This window comes from Salmo salar, unplaced genomic scaffold (assembly GCF_965601325.2).
Source record: "Salmo salar unplaced genomic scaffold, fSalSal1 ptg000152l, whole genome shotgun sequence".
Lineage (NCBI taxonomy): Eukaryota > Metazoa > Chordata > Actinopteri > Salmoniformes > Salmonidae > Salmo > Salmo salar.
The window spans coordinates 1,485,952-1,501,487 of NW_027675323.1; the positions used below are offsets into that span (position 1 = coordinate 1,485,952).

At 38.5% G+C, this 15,536-nt stretch overlaps 1 protein-coding gene across 1 annotated transcript; it reads left to right on the forward strand.

Moving 5' to 3' along the window:
• The first annotated feature begins 728 nt into the window (after nucleotides 1-728).
• LOC145866976 (uncharacterized) lies at nucleotides 729-15,105 on the forward strand. Its single transcript, XM_082971032.1, has 3 exons — nucleotides 729-732; nucleotides 1,051-1,838; nucleotides 14,251-15,105. Exons 1-3 carry the CDS (start codon nucleotides 729-731, stop codon nucleotides 15,103-15,105), a joined length of 1,647 nt encoding a protein of 548 aa, XP_082827158.1.
• Nucleotides 15,106-15,536: the final 431 nt, after the last annotated feature.

The following is a 15,536-nucleotide window of genomic DNA, read 5'->3' on the forward strand; positions in this document are numbered from 1 at the left end:
AGTCCTACTTCTATATGTGTAACCAGGTAGACTAGTCCTACTTCTATATGTGTAACCAGGTAGACTAATCCTACTTCTATATGGGTAACCAGGTAGACTAGTCCTACTTCTATATGTGTAACCAGGTAGACTAGTCCTACTTCTATATGTGTAACCAGGTAGACTAGTCCTACTTCTATATGGGTAACCAGGTAGACTAGTCCTACTTCTATATGTGTATTCAGGTGTGCGTCCTTACTCAACATTGACAGGAGTGTTTCAAACAAAAGACAATTAATAAATTGACAACAATCTTACGGGGTCAGGTCTGGGTGGTCTGCCAGGGGCCGTTTAATTTAGTATCTGTTTGGGTCAGTTGAGGAATGATTGTATTTCCCCATAGTATGTTGTACCGAAGTTGAAAGGGAGTGTAACTTTATGACTATTGTTGGATTCGGGCTAAACTTTGAACATTGAGATATTAACCTCTTACATCTAGATGTTCCGCTAGCGGAACACCGCTCCAATATCCAATGATAGGGCACGAATTACAAATTCCTCAAAAATCCGAAAACTTCCATTTTTCAAACATATGACTATTTTACAGCATTTTAAAGACAAGACTCTCCTTTATCTAACCACACTGTCCGATTTCAAAAAGGCTTTACAACGAAAGCAAAACATTAGATTGTCAGGAGAGTACCCAGCCAGAAATAATCAGACACCCATTTTTCACCTGACCCCGCAAGATGGGTCAGTTTTGGCAATTTTAGCAAACATAGAAAGGGGCCTATATTGGAGACCAAAAGTCGTCTGGCACACTGCTTAGAGTTTCAACAACATGAATATCTTATTTCTAGCCTACAATCATCGATGTTACTACTAATGTCAAAACAAGACAAAATATGACTATTCTTGCTCATTTTAAGACAAATGTCAAGTAATCATTACATTCATTACAAACGTCAATTGTTGTATAACATCATGGCTCCGCTGTTGGCATCACCTTTTACAGTGGATTACCGCTGTTGTGGGCCTTTAATCATCTGTCTGACTTTGTTGTTCACACAGGAGAGAGACGTGACTATCGTGGATCCTCTGGGGAGCCTCAACAACCTCATGATGCTGACGAGGCAGAGAAGAGTCTCTCCAGATCAGAACACCTCAAGAAACGCCAGCGGAGAACCACAGGGATAAGATCTCACCGCTGCTTTGACTGTGGCAAAAGATGCACCTCATCAGGCATTAAACTACACCGGAGAATTCACACAAGGGATAATTCTCACTGCTGCTCTGATTGTGGGACATTTTTTAAATCTTCATCAGAACTCAAAATACACCTGAGAAATCACACAAAAGAGAAACCTTACTTCTGCTCTGACTGTGGGAAGAGTTTTCCTCTGTCAACCAGCCTGATATCACACCAGAGAACACACACAGGAGAGAAATCTTATAGCTGTGATCAATGTGGGAAGAGTTTTTATAAATCTAGGAATGTTATTATACACCAGAGAACACACACAAGAGAGAGAACTTACAGTTGTGATCAATGTGGGAGGAGTTTTCCTATTTTAATCGCCCTGATATCACACCAGAGAACACACACAGGAAAGAAACCATGTAGCTGTGATGAATGTGGGAAGAGTTTTGCTTCACCTGGCGGCCTGACAGCACACCAGAGAACACACACAGGAGAAAAACCTTATAGCTGTGCTCAATGTGGGAAGAGTTTTGCTTACTTTAGCATGTGGACCAGACACCAAAGAACACACACAGGAGAGAAACCTTATAGCTGCAATCAATGTGGGAAGAGATACTCTCAAAAACGTTCTCTGATTAAACATCAGAAAATACATGGAGTTTTTTTTTGGAATTGGAATTGATGGAATTGTTTCATGATATCAATGAATTAATGTCACAATGTAGAATGTTTTAACATTGTAGAAGGAGTATTTTAATGATGTCACAATGTAGAACCCTAAACGTTTGTCCCCTGTTCTATTGATTTCAACATGATATGGATATTAGCCTCAGGGGGAAAATCCAGGCTCTGAAATGGAAGAGTTACTATTTATGTGATTTAACAAAAAGTGACTAACAAAAAAAGAGCTGTGTTACACTTACCATGTTGGTGACCCACTTGAATCAAAATGCAACACTTCAAAATGTAGCTAGCAGCTTTCTACAAGTTGTCCTCTGACCAGGGATGTACACATTATTCCCAGATTCCATGTGGTTTTTGAGCTGTTCGTTTTAACAGGACGTGCAACCTCATGTCCCTCCTCTTGCATAATTGATTTCAACATGATATCGATGAGTGATGACAAATAAGTTCCTTTGTTTAGCGACCCCTACATTTAAATGCATCACTCCAAAATGTAGCTGACTGTCTTCTGCAGGTTGTCCTCTAGTCAGTGACGTAAAATATATCTCCCATTTCCATGTGTTTTTTTAGTTGTGTTAGTTTCAACAGCACGTACAACCTGATTTCCCCCCTAATCGTTATCATTGATTTATTGCTACTTGTCAAAACAACAGCGTTTCTGGTGCAGTTTATAAGGTGCTTGTTTTAAAAATTACAAGTAATATGATTATTGTGGCAGATGTTTGTGTATATAGCAGATGTTATGTTTAGGTTTTCAATTTATCACAAACTGTTTCTGCATATTGGTTATTGATTTGGACACGTTAAAACTGTGTTTTGACATCGGGCTATCCCATCTAGCAACATGTAATTGAAAAGACGTTGAAAAGAAGACTATGCCCCGTTTTTTCAGTGACTTGAAAAAAACTTCATTTCAACTTTAGTTGCAGGTAGCCTAGTGGTTAGAGCGTTGGGCCGTCATTGTAAATCAGAATTTGTTCATAACTGACTTATTGACAATTATTGCCTACCGGTGAACAGAGGGTTAACTGCCATGTTCAGGTGCAGAACGACAGATTTACCTTGTCAGCTCGCGATTCAATCCAGCAACCTTTCGGTTACTGTTAAATGAAGGTTAAAATAAAGAAATAAATACACATGGACGCAGTATAATCATTTGGTCTGTAATCAATTTTATTAACAATCCTACATCACTCCAGTATTTCTTCACAACATTCAAGCGTTAATTGTCTTTATTCCACTACTGAAGAAGCATGTCTCACATCACCTCATATTTCAAACAAAATATACATGTTTTATTATTCCATGCCTCACCATTAAGTTAATTATTGCCAATACATATTAACCAAGGGGTGTACATTTGATCACAATTTATTTTGACTTTTTCCGTATTGGAGATGAGTTTTGTTTGGGCTCGTTCCAAGGGGACGAGAGTTCTAGAAGCTAGTGAGTTTTAGGAAGACGAGAGTTCTAGAAGCTAGTGAGTTTTAGGAAGACGAGAGTTCTAGAAGCTAGTGGGATTTAAGAAGAGGAGAGTTCTAGAAGCTAGTGAGTTTTAGGAAGACGAGAGTTCTAGAAGCTAGTGAGTTTTAGGAAGACGAGAGTTCTAGAAGCTAGTGAGTTTTAGGATTCTATAGAAAGAAGAGAAAAAGGAGAAAAAAATATTTCAATTGTATATTATTATTTAGAAATAAGTGTGTTTTTCTTGTTTTTAATTGTTGACAGGAGGTGAAGCATTTTAGTTGATTTTAATATGAAATGGAAGTTGTTTTCTGTTGGTGGTGAGCAAACTTGTCCAACATAAATATAGGATATATTTGTTGTCTTAAGGTGTTACAGGCTTTGGTTTTTCCATTTATGTTTTGAGGTTGGACTTTACGTCTAGCTCGTTACCACGTCTAGCTCGTTAGCACGTGTAGCTCGTTAGCACGTGTAGCTCGTTAGCACGTCTAGCTAGTTAGCACGTCTAGCTCGTTAGCACGTGTAGCTCGTTAGCACGTCTAGCTAGTTAGCCCGTCTAGCTCGTTAGCACGTGTAGCTCGTTAGCACGTCTAGCTCGTTAGCCCGTCTAGCTCGTTAGCACGTAGGACGCACTGATTGGTGTCACCTCGTTAGTCAGTATGTGTTACACCTGTGCTGGCTTGTCCATCTCGTTAGTGGGAAGGTGTTTCACCTGAGCTGGTCCAGGTTCTATTTAAGAGTGTCTGGCCCAGTGCTCCAGTTGTCTTGATACATGTGGAGAGTCAACACCTTTAGTTGCTCCACCTTTTTGGTTTGCTTCCTGTCTAAGTTTGGTGTGGGTTTTTCTTTTGTTTGTCTCTTCTTGGGCAGATTTAGTGGGTCTCATGGTGGGTGTCTTTTAGGTCCCAGTTGTTGTTACTAGTCAACTTTCAGTGGACACCCCCATAGTGTCTTTCAGAACCCCTCCTAAAAACATGCTTATATTTTGGGTTGGATGTTGCATCCAATTAATATTTTAATCAATGGATTTTCCTTAGAATGCTAATTCGTCTTTCAGTTGTTAATCTTATGTTTGTTGTGGTAAATATTTCAGTTTATTTTCATTTGTTTTATTATTTTTTCCTTTGAAGCATCCATGTCTGAAATGTGCTGTATAAATACAGCTTGATTTGAACATATTGCAAAAGAAATTAACCCAATGACTGACAATCAATACGTATCTTGGTCCATCTTATTATGAAAACAGTATAAATTCAGTATATCTCCCACTATGTCAAAATAGTGCTGGTATGTACGTTTAGTATCACTTTTCAACCAACCGAGTGCATTTGTTGAAGATAAATGTTTAATTCAACAATACGTCAAAGGATTCAACTACTGCAAACCGAAACAAACAAATGGATCAACCAGATCAATCCCACTTTTCCAGCCTGCTGAAGGCGTGGTGGAGTGGTAAACACCACCCCCGGCTCTACCAGGGGCTTGAGGTGGTCTCCCACAGCTCTGCTTATGTCATGTTCTGTGGTCTTGCAGTTCCATTTATTGACTGTCCCTGCAACACAGAAACACATTTAGTCTTATTATATAAAACACTCAAAGTAATGGATATGGAGCATCTATGGCCTCAGTTACACCTGGCACCTACATGTGACTTCTGTCATCCGATCACTCCAAGCTGCATTAGGTTCAGATCTACCAGGAAGGGCCTTTGACATAGTCTGGACACAGTCAGACCACTGAATATGCATAAGCAATGTAAAGAGATGGGGTGAATGAGTGGGGAAAATACATTCTACACAAATTACCTTCATAATAAATCAAATCTTATTGGTCACATACAGGGGTTCAGCAGATGTTATTGTGGGTGTAGCGAAATGCTTGTCCTAGTTCCCACAGTGCTGCAATATCTAACAATTTCACAACAAATACCTAATACACACAAATCTAAGTAATGGAATAAGAATATATAAATATATGGATGAGCAATGTCAGAGCTGCATAGACAGATACAGTAGAATAGAATACAGTATATACATATGAGATGAGTAATACATAGACAGATACAGTAGAATAGTATAGAATACAGTATATACATATGAGATGAGTAATACATAGACAGATACAGTAGAATAGTATAGAATACAGTATATACATATGAGATGAGTAATGCATAGACTAAGATACAGTAGTATAGTATAGAATACAGTATATACATATGAGATGAGTAATACATAGACTAAAATACAGTAGAATAGGATAGAATACAGTATATACATATGAGATGAGTAATACATAGACAGATACAGTAGAATAGGATAGAATACAGTATATACATATGAGATGAGTAATACATAGACAGATACAGTAGAATAGGATAGAATACAGTATATACATATGAGATGAGTAATACATAGACTAAGATACAGTAGAATAGTGTAGAATACAGTATATACATATGAGATGAGTAATGCCAGATATGTAAACATTATTAAAGTGACTAATGATTTCAAGTCTGTGTTTGTAGGCAGCAGCCTCTGTGTTAGTGATGCTGTTTAACAGTCTGATGGCCTGGAGATAGAAGCTGCTTAACAGTCTGATGGCCTGGAGATAGAAGCTGTTTAACAGTCTGATGGCCTGGAGATAGAAGCTGCTTAACAGTCTGATGGCCTGGAGATAGAAGCTGTTTACCAGTCTGATGGTCTGGAGATAGAAGCTGTTTAACAGTCTGATGGTCTGGAGATAGAAGCTGTTTACCAGTCTGATGGTCTGGAGATAGAAGCTGTTTAACAGTCTGATGGCCTGGAGATAGAAGCTGTTTAACAGTCTGATGGCCTGGAGATAGAAGCTGTTTAACAGTCTGATGGCCTGGAGATAGAAGCTGTTTACCAGTCTGATGGTCTGGAGATAGAAGCTGTTTATCAGTCTGATGGCCTGGAGATAGAAGCTGTTTTTCAGTCTTTCAGTTCCAGCTTTGATGCACCTGTACTGACCTCGCCTTCTGGATGATAGCAGGCTGAACAGGCAGTGGCTCGGGTAATAACAAAGAACAAATGTGTGTGTCTGAGGGGAAATTAACTTTCATACAGCCAAAAGGGGTGAGAAATTACACCAATATCAGTGGACAATTTGAACTAATGTTAATAAACATGGATGATGGAACATATTCCCTTTTGCTGACGTGATGGCTATTTAAACCTCTCTAGGGTACGTAGGACGGTAGCCTCCCACCTGGCCAACATCCAGTGAAGTGCAGGGCACCAAATTCAAACTACAGAATTGTAAATATTTAACATTCTTGAAAATACACATGCAATATGTCAAATTTAAGCTTGACTTCTTGTTAATCCAGCCACGGTGTCATATTTCAAAAAAGGCTTTACGGTGAAAGCAAACCATGCGATTATCTGAGGACAGCACCCCATCAAACAAACACAGACAATCATATTTCATCCCGCCAGGCGTGACACAAAACTCAGAAACAACGATATAATTCATGCCTTACCTTTGAAGATCTTCTTTTGTTTGCACTCCAATATGTCCCATAAACATCACAAATGGTCCTTTTGTTCGATTAATTCCGTCGTTATATCTCCAAAATGTCCATTTATTTGGCGTGTTTGATCCAGAAAAACACCGGTTCCAACTCGCCCAACATGACTACAAAATATCTAATAAGTTACCTGTAATCTTTCTGCAGTGATACTCCATCACATCTGGTTTGCACTTAGTGTGACTATCATTTGTTTTTCAACAGGACAATGACCCAACACACCTCCAGGCTGTGTAAGGGCTATTTGACCAAGAAGGACAGCGATATGTAGCATCAGATGACCTGGCCTCCACAATCACCCGACCTCAACCCAATTGAGATGGTTTGGGATGAGTTGGACCGCAGAGAAGGAAAAGAAGGAAAAGCAGCCAACCAGTGCTCAGCATATGTGGGAACTCCTTCAAGACTGTTGGAAAAGCATTCCCGATGAATTCCTCATGAAGCAGGTTGAGAGAATGCCAATAGTGTTATTGTTGTCACTATTATTGTACAATGTAGAAAATAGTTTAAAAAAAAATGTAAAAAATGGAATAAGTGTGTCCAAAATGTTAGTCCAACTAGTCTCCCACTGTTTAACCAGAATAACATGAGTTGTGTCCTTCAGACTGTTAGTCCATAATAAACTAGTCTCCCACTGTTTAACCAGAATAACATGAGTTGTGTCCTTTAGACTGTTAGTCCATAATCATATTCAGCTACTTAGATGTCATGTATTGTCATGTTATGTTCTCTATAATGAAACATCACCACTGTAGATGTCATGTATTGTTATGTTCTCTATAATGAAACATCACCACTGTAGATGTCATGTATTGTCATGTTCTCTATAATGAAACATCACCACTGTAGATGTCATGTATTGTTATGTTATGTTCTCTATAATGAAACATCACCACTGTAGATGTCATGTATTGTTATGTTATGTTCTCTATAATGAAACATCACCACTGTAGATGTCATGTATTGTCATGTTATGTTCTCTATAATGAAACATCACCACTGTAGATGTCATGTATTGTTATGTTATGTTCTCTATAATGAAACATCACCACTGTAGATGTCATGTATTGTTATGTCATGTTCTCTATAATGAAACATCACCACTGTAGATGTCATGTATTGTCATGTTATGTTCTCTATAATGAAACATCACCACTGTAGATGTCATGTATTGTCATGTTCTCTATAATGAAACATCACCACTGTAGATGTCATGTATTGTTATGTCATGTTCTCTATAATGAAACATCACCACTGTAGATGTCATGTATTGTCATGTTATGTTCTCTATAATGAAACATCACCACTGTAGATGTCATGTATTGTCATGTTCTCTATAATGAAACATCACCACTGTAGATGTCATGTATTGTTATGTTCTCTATAATGAAACATCACCACTGTAGATGTCATGTATTGTTATGTTCTCTATAATGAAACATCACCACTGTAGATGTCATGTATTGTTATGTTCTCTATAATGAAACATCACCACTGTAGATGTCATGTATTGTTATGTTATGTTCTCTATAATGAAACATCACCACTGTAGATGTCATGTATTGTCATGTTATGTTCTCTATAATGAAACATCACCACTGTAGATGTCATGTATTGTCATGTTATGTTCTCTATAATGAAACATCACCACTGTAGATGTCATGTATTGTCATGTTCTCTATAATGAAACATCACCACTGTAGATGTCATGTATTGTCATGTCATGTTCTCTATAATGAAACATCACCACTGTAGATGTCATGTATTGTCATGTTCTCTATAATGAAACATCACCACTGTAGATGTCATGTATTGTTATGTTATGTTCTCTATAATGAAACATCACCACTGTAGATGTCATGTATTGTCATGTTATGTTCTCTATAATGAAACATCACCACTGTAGATGTCATGTATTGTCATGTTCTCTATAATGAAACATCACCACTGTAGATGTCATGTATTGTTATGTTCTCTATAATGAAACATCACCACTGTAGATGTCATGTATTGTCATGTTCTCTATAATGAAACATCACCACTGTAGATGTCATGTATTGTTATGTCATGTTCTCTATAATGAAACATCACCACTGTAGATGTCATGTATTGTCATGTCATGTTCTCTATAATGAAACATCACCACTGTAGATGTCATGTATTGTTATGTTATGTTCTCTATAATGAAACATCACCACTGTAGATGTCATGTATTGTCATGTCATGTTCTCTATAATGAAACATCACCACTGTAGATGTCATGTATTGTCATGTTATGTTCTCTATAATGAAACATCACCACTGTAGATGTCATGTATTGTCATGTTATGTTCTCTATAATGAAACATCACCACTGTAGATGTCATGTATTGTTATGTTCTCTATAATGAAACATCACCACTGTAGATGTCATGTATTGTCATGTTCTCTATAATGAAACATCACCACTGTAGATGTCATGTATTGTCATGTCATGTTCTCTATAATGAAACATCACCACTGTAGATGTCATGTATTGTCATGTTATGTTCTCTATAATGAAACATCACCACTGTAGATGTCATGTATTGTTATGTCATGTTCTCTATAATGAAACATCACCACTGTAGATGTCATGTATTGTCATGTCATGTTCTCTATAATGAAACATCACCACTGTAGATGTCATGTATTGTCATGTCATGTTCTCTATAATGAAACATCACCACTGTAGATGTCATGTATTGTCATGTTATGTTCTCTATAATGAAACATCACCACTGTAGATGTCATGTATTGTTATGTCATGTTCTCTATAATGAAACATCACCACTGTAGATGTCATGTATTGTCATGTCATGTTCTCTATAATGAAACATCACCACTGTAGATGTCATGTATTGTCATGTCATGTTCTCTATAATGAAACATCACCACTGTAGATGTCATGTATTGTCATGTTATGTTCTCTATAATGAAACATCACCACTGTAGATGTCATGTATTGTTATGTTCTCTATAATGAAACATCACCACTGTAGATGTCATGTATTGTTATGTTCTCTATAATGACACATCACCACTGTAGATGTCATGTATTGTTATGTCATGTTCTCTATAATGAAACATCACCACTGTAGATGTCATGTATTGTTATGTTATGTTCTCTATAATGAAACATCACCACTGTAGATGTCATGTATTGTCATGTCATGTTCTCTATAATGACACATCACCACTGTAGATGTCATGTATTGTTATGTTCTCTATAATGAAACATCACCAAGTGAAATAAAGTTGATCAGATATTCTTAATAGACATTAAATAAAAAATGGTTGTTCAGAAATCATTAATTATCATGTTGCTCTGATGAAATGAACTAAATATTTCACAATCATTACCACTGCTGATATTCACAGAGAATAATTACAAGGATCATATTTCACAATCATTCCCACTGCTGATATTCACAGAGAATAATTACAAGGATCATATTTCACAATCATTACCACTGCTGATATTCACAGAGAATAATTACAAGGATCATATTTCACAATCATTCCCACTGCTGATATTCACAGAGAGTAATTACAAGGATCATATTTCTCAGTTGCATTGACCTGCAGACATCAGACACCACCTCTCCCTTATGCACATGTGACTGAAATGGAACCAATCACAAAAATCCCTGACACAGCTTTGATGGCCCAAAAAAAACGAAACTGCACGTTTCTGCCAGCCAATGGGATAATTCCAGTGCAGTACATGTGTAGAGGGGTAATTCCAATTCAGGAAGTTCCTACCGTTTAACTTTTTGTCTGACAATAAAATAAACATTTTACTCAACTATGTTACCCACTCCAGTCAGCAGATGGCGGTGTGGGAATTTAAGGTAATGCTGTTGTTGTGACGTAAAATCTAGTGGACGGAACGCTTCTTTCAACAGCAACAACAGTTAGTCAGCCACCTCAGTAGCTTGCTAGACAAAATAGCCAAACCAATAAAGCTCTTTAGATGCTTTCGTGTATATTAGCCACTGTGTTTTAAACCCACTTCTGTCGTCTAGTTAGTTATCCGATTTAATTTCATATTTACGGTGTTGTTGTTATTATTCAGCTAGCGGGCTGGTTAAGTTAGCACTAGCCTAGCTAGCTAACATCTCCGACCATGAGTTCACTAAGCTACTCTCCTCCTGCTAAAGAAGAGGTCTGTTGGACGGAGAAAGAAGCTCTCGTCAAAGAGGAGGAGGAAGAGGAGGCTGTTTCAATACAAAAACAAGTAGAGGGTGAGGCTGTTACAGTGAAAGAAGAAGAGAAAGACGTTTCAGTAAAAGAAGAGGAAGATGCGTTCAGAGTGAAAGAGGATGTTACAGTAAAAGAAGAAGAGGAAGATGCAGTTTATGGAGTGGAAGAGGAGGGGGAGATGACTGTCACATCGAAAAAGGAAGAAGAGGAGGAAACTGTATATCTGGGCCCGGTTTCCCAAAGGCATGTTAAGGCATCCAATGGTTTTAACAATGAACGGGCCCTGATAAACACTAGTAAGTACTGTCTTAAATACAGAGTCACAAACTCTGCAGTTGTTGAACTGATGTGTGGTGTTAAAGGGGAAATCTGCAATTGCTACATCCATATTGTGACTTTATAATTATTAATTTATAGCCATTGATTCTTGAAGAATATAACACATGCCTCATGAGCTTAGTTCAACTGTTGTACCCCATCAGAACCCCCAAAGAAACTTTTTTTACTCCAATGTTTAGAAACAATGTAAACCAACACTGTATAGCCTCAACATGGTTAAAACTATAATGTTGATATCATGGATGGTCAGTCCTTGCATCCATAGGTCAGTCTATGAATTTGAGAGTAGTTACATTTCTCCAACCCCATAATCATCTTATAACCAAAACAGTGGTGGAATTACAGCTTTGTTGTTGTATGAACTGCAGATTGGTTGATTGTTGTGTGGCTTTTTTAAAGGGGCAACCTAGTTTTAAAACAGAAACAAAATGGCTGCCCAGAGACTTGGTTTGGTAAACAGCTGAGGGATGGGGGAAGGAGAAATGTAACCACTCTCAAATTCATAGGGACCTCGTCAAGAAGTTCAGACATCTTGGCGTAACAGTTATAAGGTGTTGGCTTGACAGTCACTGGACCCAGGTTTGAGTTCAGCTCAGGGCCTCCCCCTGAATTCACTACACTATGAATACAAGGACTGGCCATCCATGATGTCATAATGATAGTTTAACCAGGTTTCTAGGCTATATAGTATATTCTAGAATTCATCCATGATGTCATAATGATAGTTTAACCAGGTTTCTAGGCTATATAGTATATTCTAGAATTCATCCATGATGTCATAATGATAGTTTACCCTGTTTGGGATAGGGGGCAGTATTTTCACGTCCGGATAAAAAACGTACCCGATTTAATCTGGTTACTACTCCTGCCCAGAAACTAGAATATGCATATAATTAGTAGATTTGGATAGAAAACACTCTAAAGTTTCTAAAACTGTTTGAATGGTGTCTGTGAGTATAACAGAACTCATATGGCAGGCAAAAACCTGAGAAGATTCCATACAGGAAGTGGCCTGTATGGAACAGTTTTAGAAAATGTAGGGTGTTTTCTATCCATATGTAATAAGTATATGCATATTCTAGTTACTGGGTAGGAGTGGTAACCAGATTAAATCGGGTATGTTTTTTATCCAGCCGTGTCAATACTGCCCCCTAGCCCTAACAGGTTAACTTCGGCGATGTCATTTTCAAAATAGCCTCCAACACTCTACTCAGCAAACTGGATGCAGTCTATCACAGTGCCATCCGTTTTGTCACCAATGCCCCATATACCACCCACCACTGCGACCTGTACGCTCTCGTCGGCTGGCCCTCGCTACATATTCGTCGCCAAACCCACTGGCTCCAGGTCATCTATAAGTCTTTGCTATGTAAAGCTCCGCCTTAACTCAGCTCACTGGTCACCATAGCAACTCCCACCCATAGCACACGCTCCAGGAGGTATATCTCACTGGTCATCCCCAAAGCCAACACCTACTTTGGCCGCATTTCCTTCCAGTTCTCTGCTGCCAATGACTGGAACGAATTGCAAAAATCGCTGAAGTTGGAGACATATATCTCCCTCACTAACTTTAAGCATCAGCTATCTGAGTAGCTTACCGATCGCTGCAGCTGTACACAGCCCATCTGTAAATAGCCCATCCAACTGCCTACCTCATCCCCATGTTTTTATTTACGTTTTTTTGCTCTTTTGCACACCAGTATTTCTACTTGCACATCATCATCTGCACATCTATCTCTCCAGTGTTAATTTGCTAAATTTTAATTATTTCGCTACTATGGCCTATTTATTGCCTTGCCTCCGTACTCCATTTGCACACATTGTATGTAGATTTTTCTATTGTGTTATTGACTGTACGTTTGTTTATCCAACGTGTAACTCTGTTGTTTTTTTGTCGCACTGCTTTGCTTTATCTTGGCCAGGTCACAGTTGTAAATGAGAACTTGTTCTCAACTGGCCTACCTGGTTAAATAAATAAATAAAATCTTAACTTTATTGACAACACCCAAATGGATACTGTCATTAACGTGGTTCTTCAATAATTACACATAATTCTTAATGCTTTAGCAAGCATTATATTAAACAGGACATTCAAATATCCTTACAATTTTAATCCAAGGTAGTGTGAAATGCATTCATAAGCAACCTGGAAATGGAGGTTACTCCCCTGAGTTTCCCCCATTCACATTCAGAATACATTGTGAAAAACTAAAATCTTTGCTCACCATTTTTGCTCCAGGCAGATATAGTACATCCGTAACTATCGGTTTCCTCATTACCAGATATACTACATCCATAACTAGTGGTTTCCTCATTACCAGATATACTACATCCATAACTAGTGGTTTCCTCATTAGCAGGGAGGAGTTTCTGCAATCAAATTGCCCTCGTGCCGCAATTTTAGCAAACACAGAAAGGGGCCTATATTGGAGACCAAAAGTCGTCTGGCACACTGCTTAGAGTTTCAACAACATGAATAACTTATTTCTAGCCTACAATCATTGATGTTACTACTAATGTGAAAACAAGACAAAATATGACTATTCTTGCTCATTTTAAGGCAAATATCAAATAATTGTAACATTCATTACAGACGTCAATTGTTGTCCAACATCATGGCTCCGCTGTTGGCATCACCTTTTACAGTGGATTTCCGCTGTTGTGGGCCTTTAATCATCTGTCTGACTTTGTTGTTCACACAGGAGAGATACGGGACTATCGTGGATCCTCTGGGGAGCCTCAACAACCTCATGATGCTGAAGAGGCAGAGAAGAGTCTCTCCAGATCAGAACACCTCAATAAACACCTGCAGACATCCACAGGGAAGAGAACTCACTGCTGCTCTGACTGTGGGAAGAGATTCACCTCATCAGGCATTAAAATTCATCAGAGAATCCACACAGGAGAGACATCTTATAGCTGTGGTCAATGTGGGAAGAGTTTTGTTCAATCTGGCCAGCTGACATTACACCAGAGAACACACACAGGAGAGAAACCTTATAGCTGTGATCAGTGTGGGAAGCGTTTTGGTCAATCTGGAGATCTGACAGTGCACCAGAGAACACACACAGGAGAGAAACCTTATAGCTGTGATCAATGTGGGAAGAGTTTTAGTACGTCTGGCTCTCTGACTTTACACCAGAGAACCCACACAGGAGAGAAATCTTATAGCTGTGGTCAATGTGGGAAGAGGTTTACTCAGTCAATCAGCCTGATATCACACCAGAGAACACACACAGGAGAGAAACCTTATACCTGTGATCAATGTGGGAAGGGTTTTAGTATGTCTGGCTCTCTGACTTTACACCAGAGAACACACACAGGAGAGAAATCGTATAGCTGTGGTCAATGTGGGAAGAGTTTTGCTGCACCTAGCACACTAACTCGACACCAGAGAATACACACAGGAGAGAAACCTTATAGCTGTGATCAGTGTGGAAAGAGTTATGGTCGATCTGGCTCTCTGACAGTGCACCAGAGAACACACACAGGAGAGAAACCTTATAGCTGTAATCAATGTGGGAAGAGTTTTGGTCGATCTGGAGAGCAGACAGTACACCAGAGAATACACACAGGAGAGAAACCTTATAGCTGTAATCAATGTGGGAAGAGTTTTGGTCGATCTGGCTCTCTGACTGTACACCAGAGAACACACACAGCCTTATAGCTGTGACCAGAGATAATCTGATAAAAGACCTCTGATCAAATATCAGAAAATACATGAAGGAGTTGTTAAATTATATCAATATATTTTAATGATGTCACAATGTAGAACCCTGAACGTTTGTCCCCTGTTCTATTGATTTCAACATGATATGGATATTAGCCTCAGGGGGGAAATCCAGGCTCTGAATTGGAAGAGTTACTATTTATGTGATTTAACAAAAAGTGACTAACAAAAAAAGAGCTGTGTTACATTTACAGCATTGGTGACCCACTTGAATCAAAATGCAACACTTCAAAATGTATCTGGCTGTTTTCTACAAATTGTCCTCTAACCAGGGATGTACACATTATTCCCAGATTCCGTGTGGTTTTTGAGCTGTTAGTTTAACAGGACGTGCAACCTCATCTCCCTCCTCTCGCACAATTGATTTC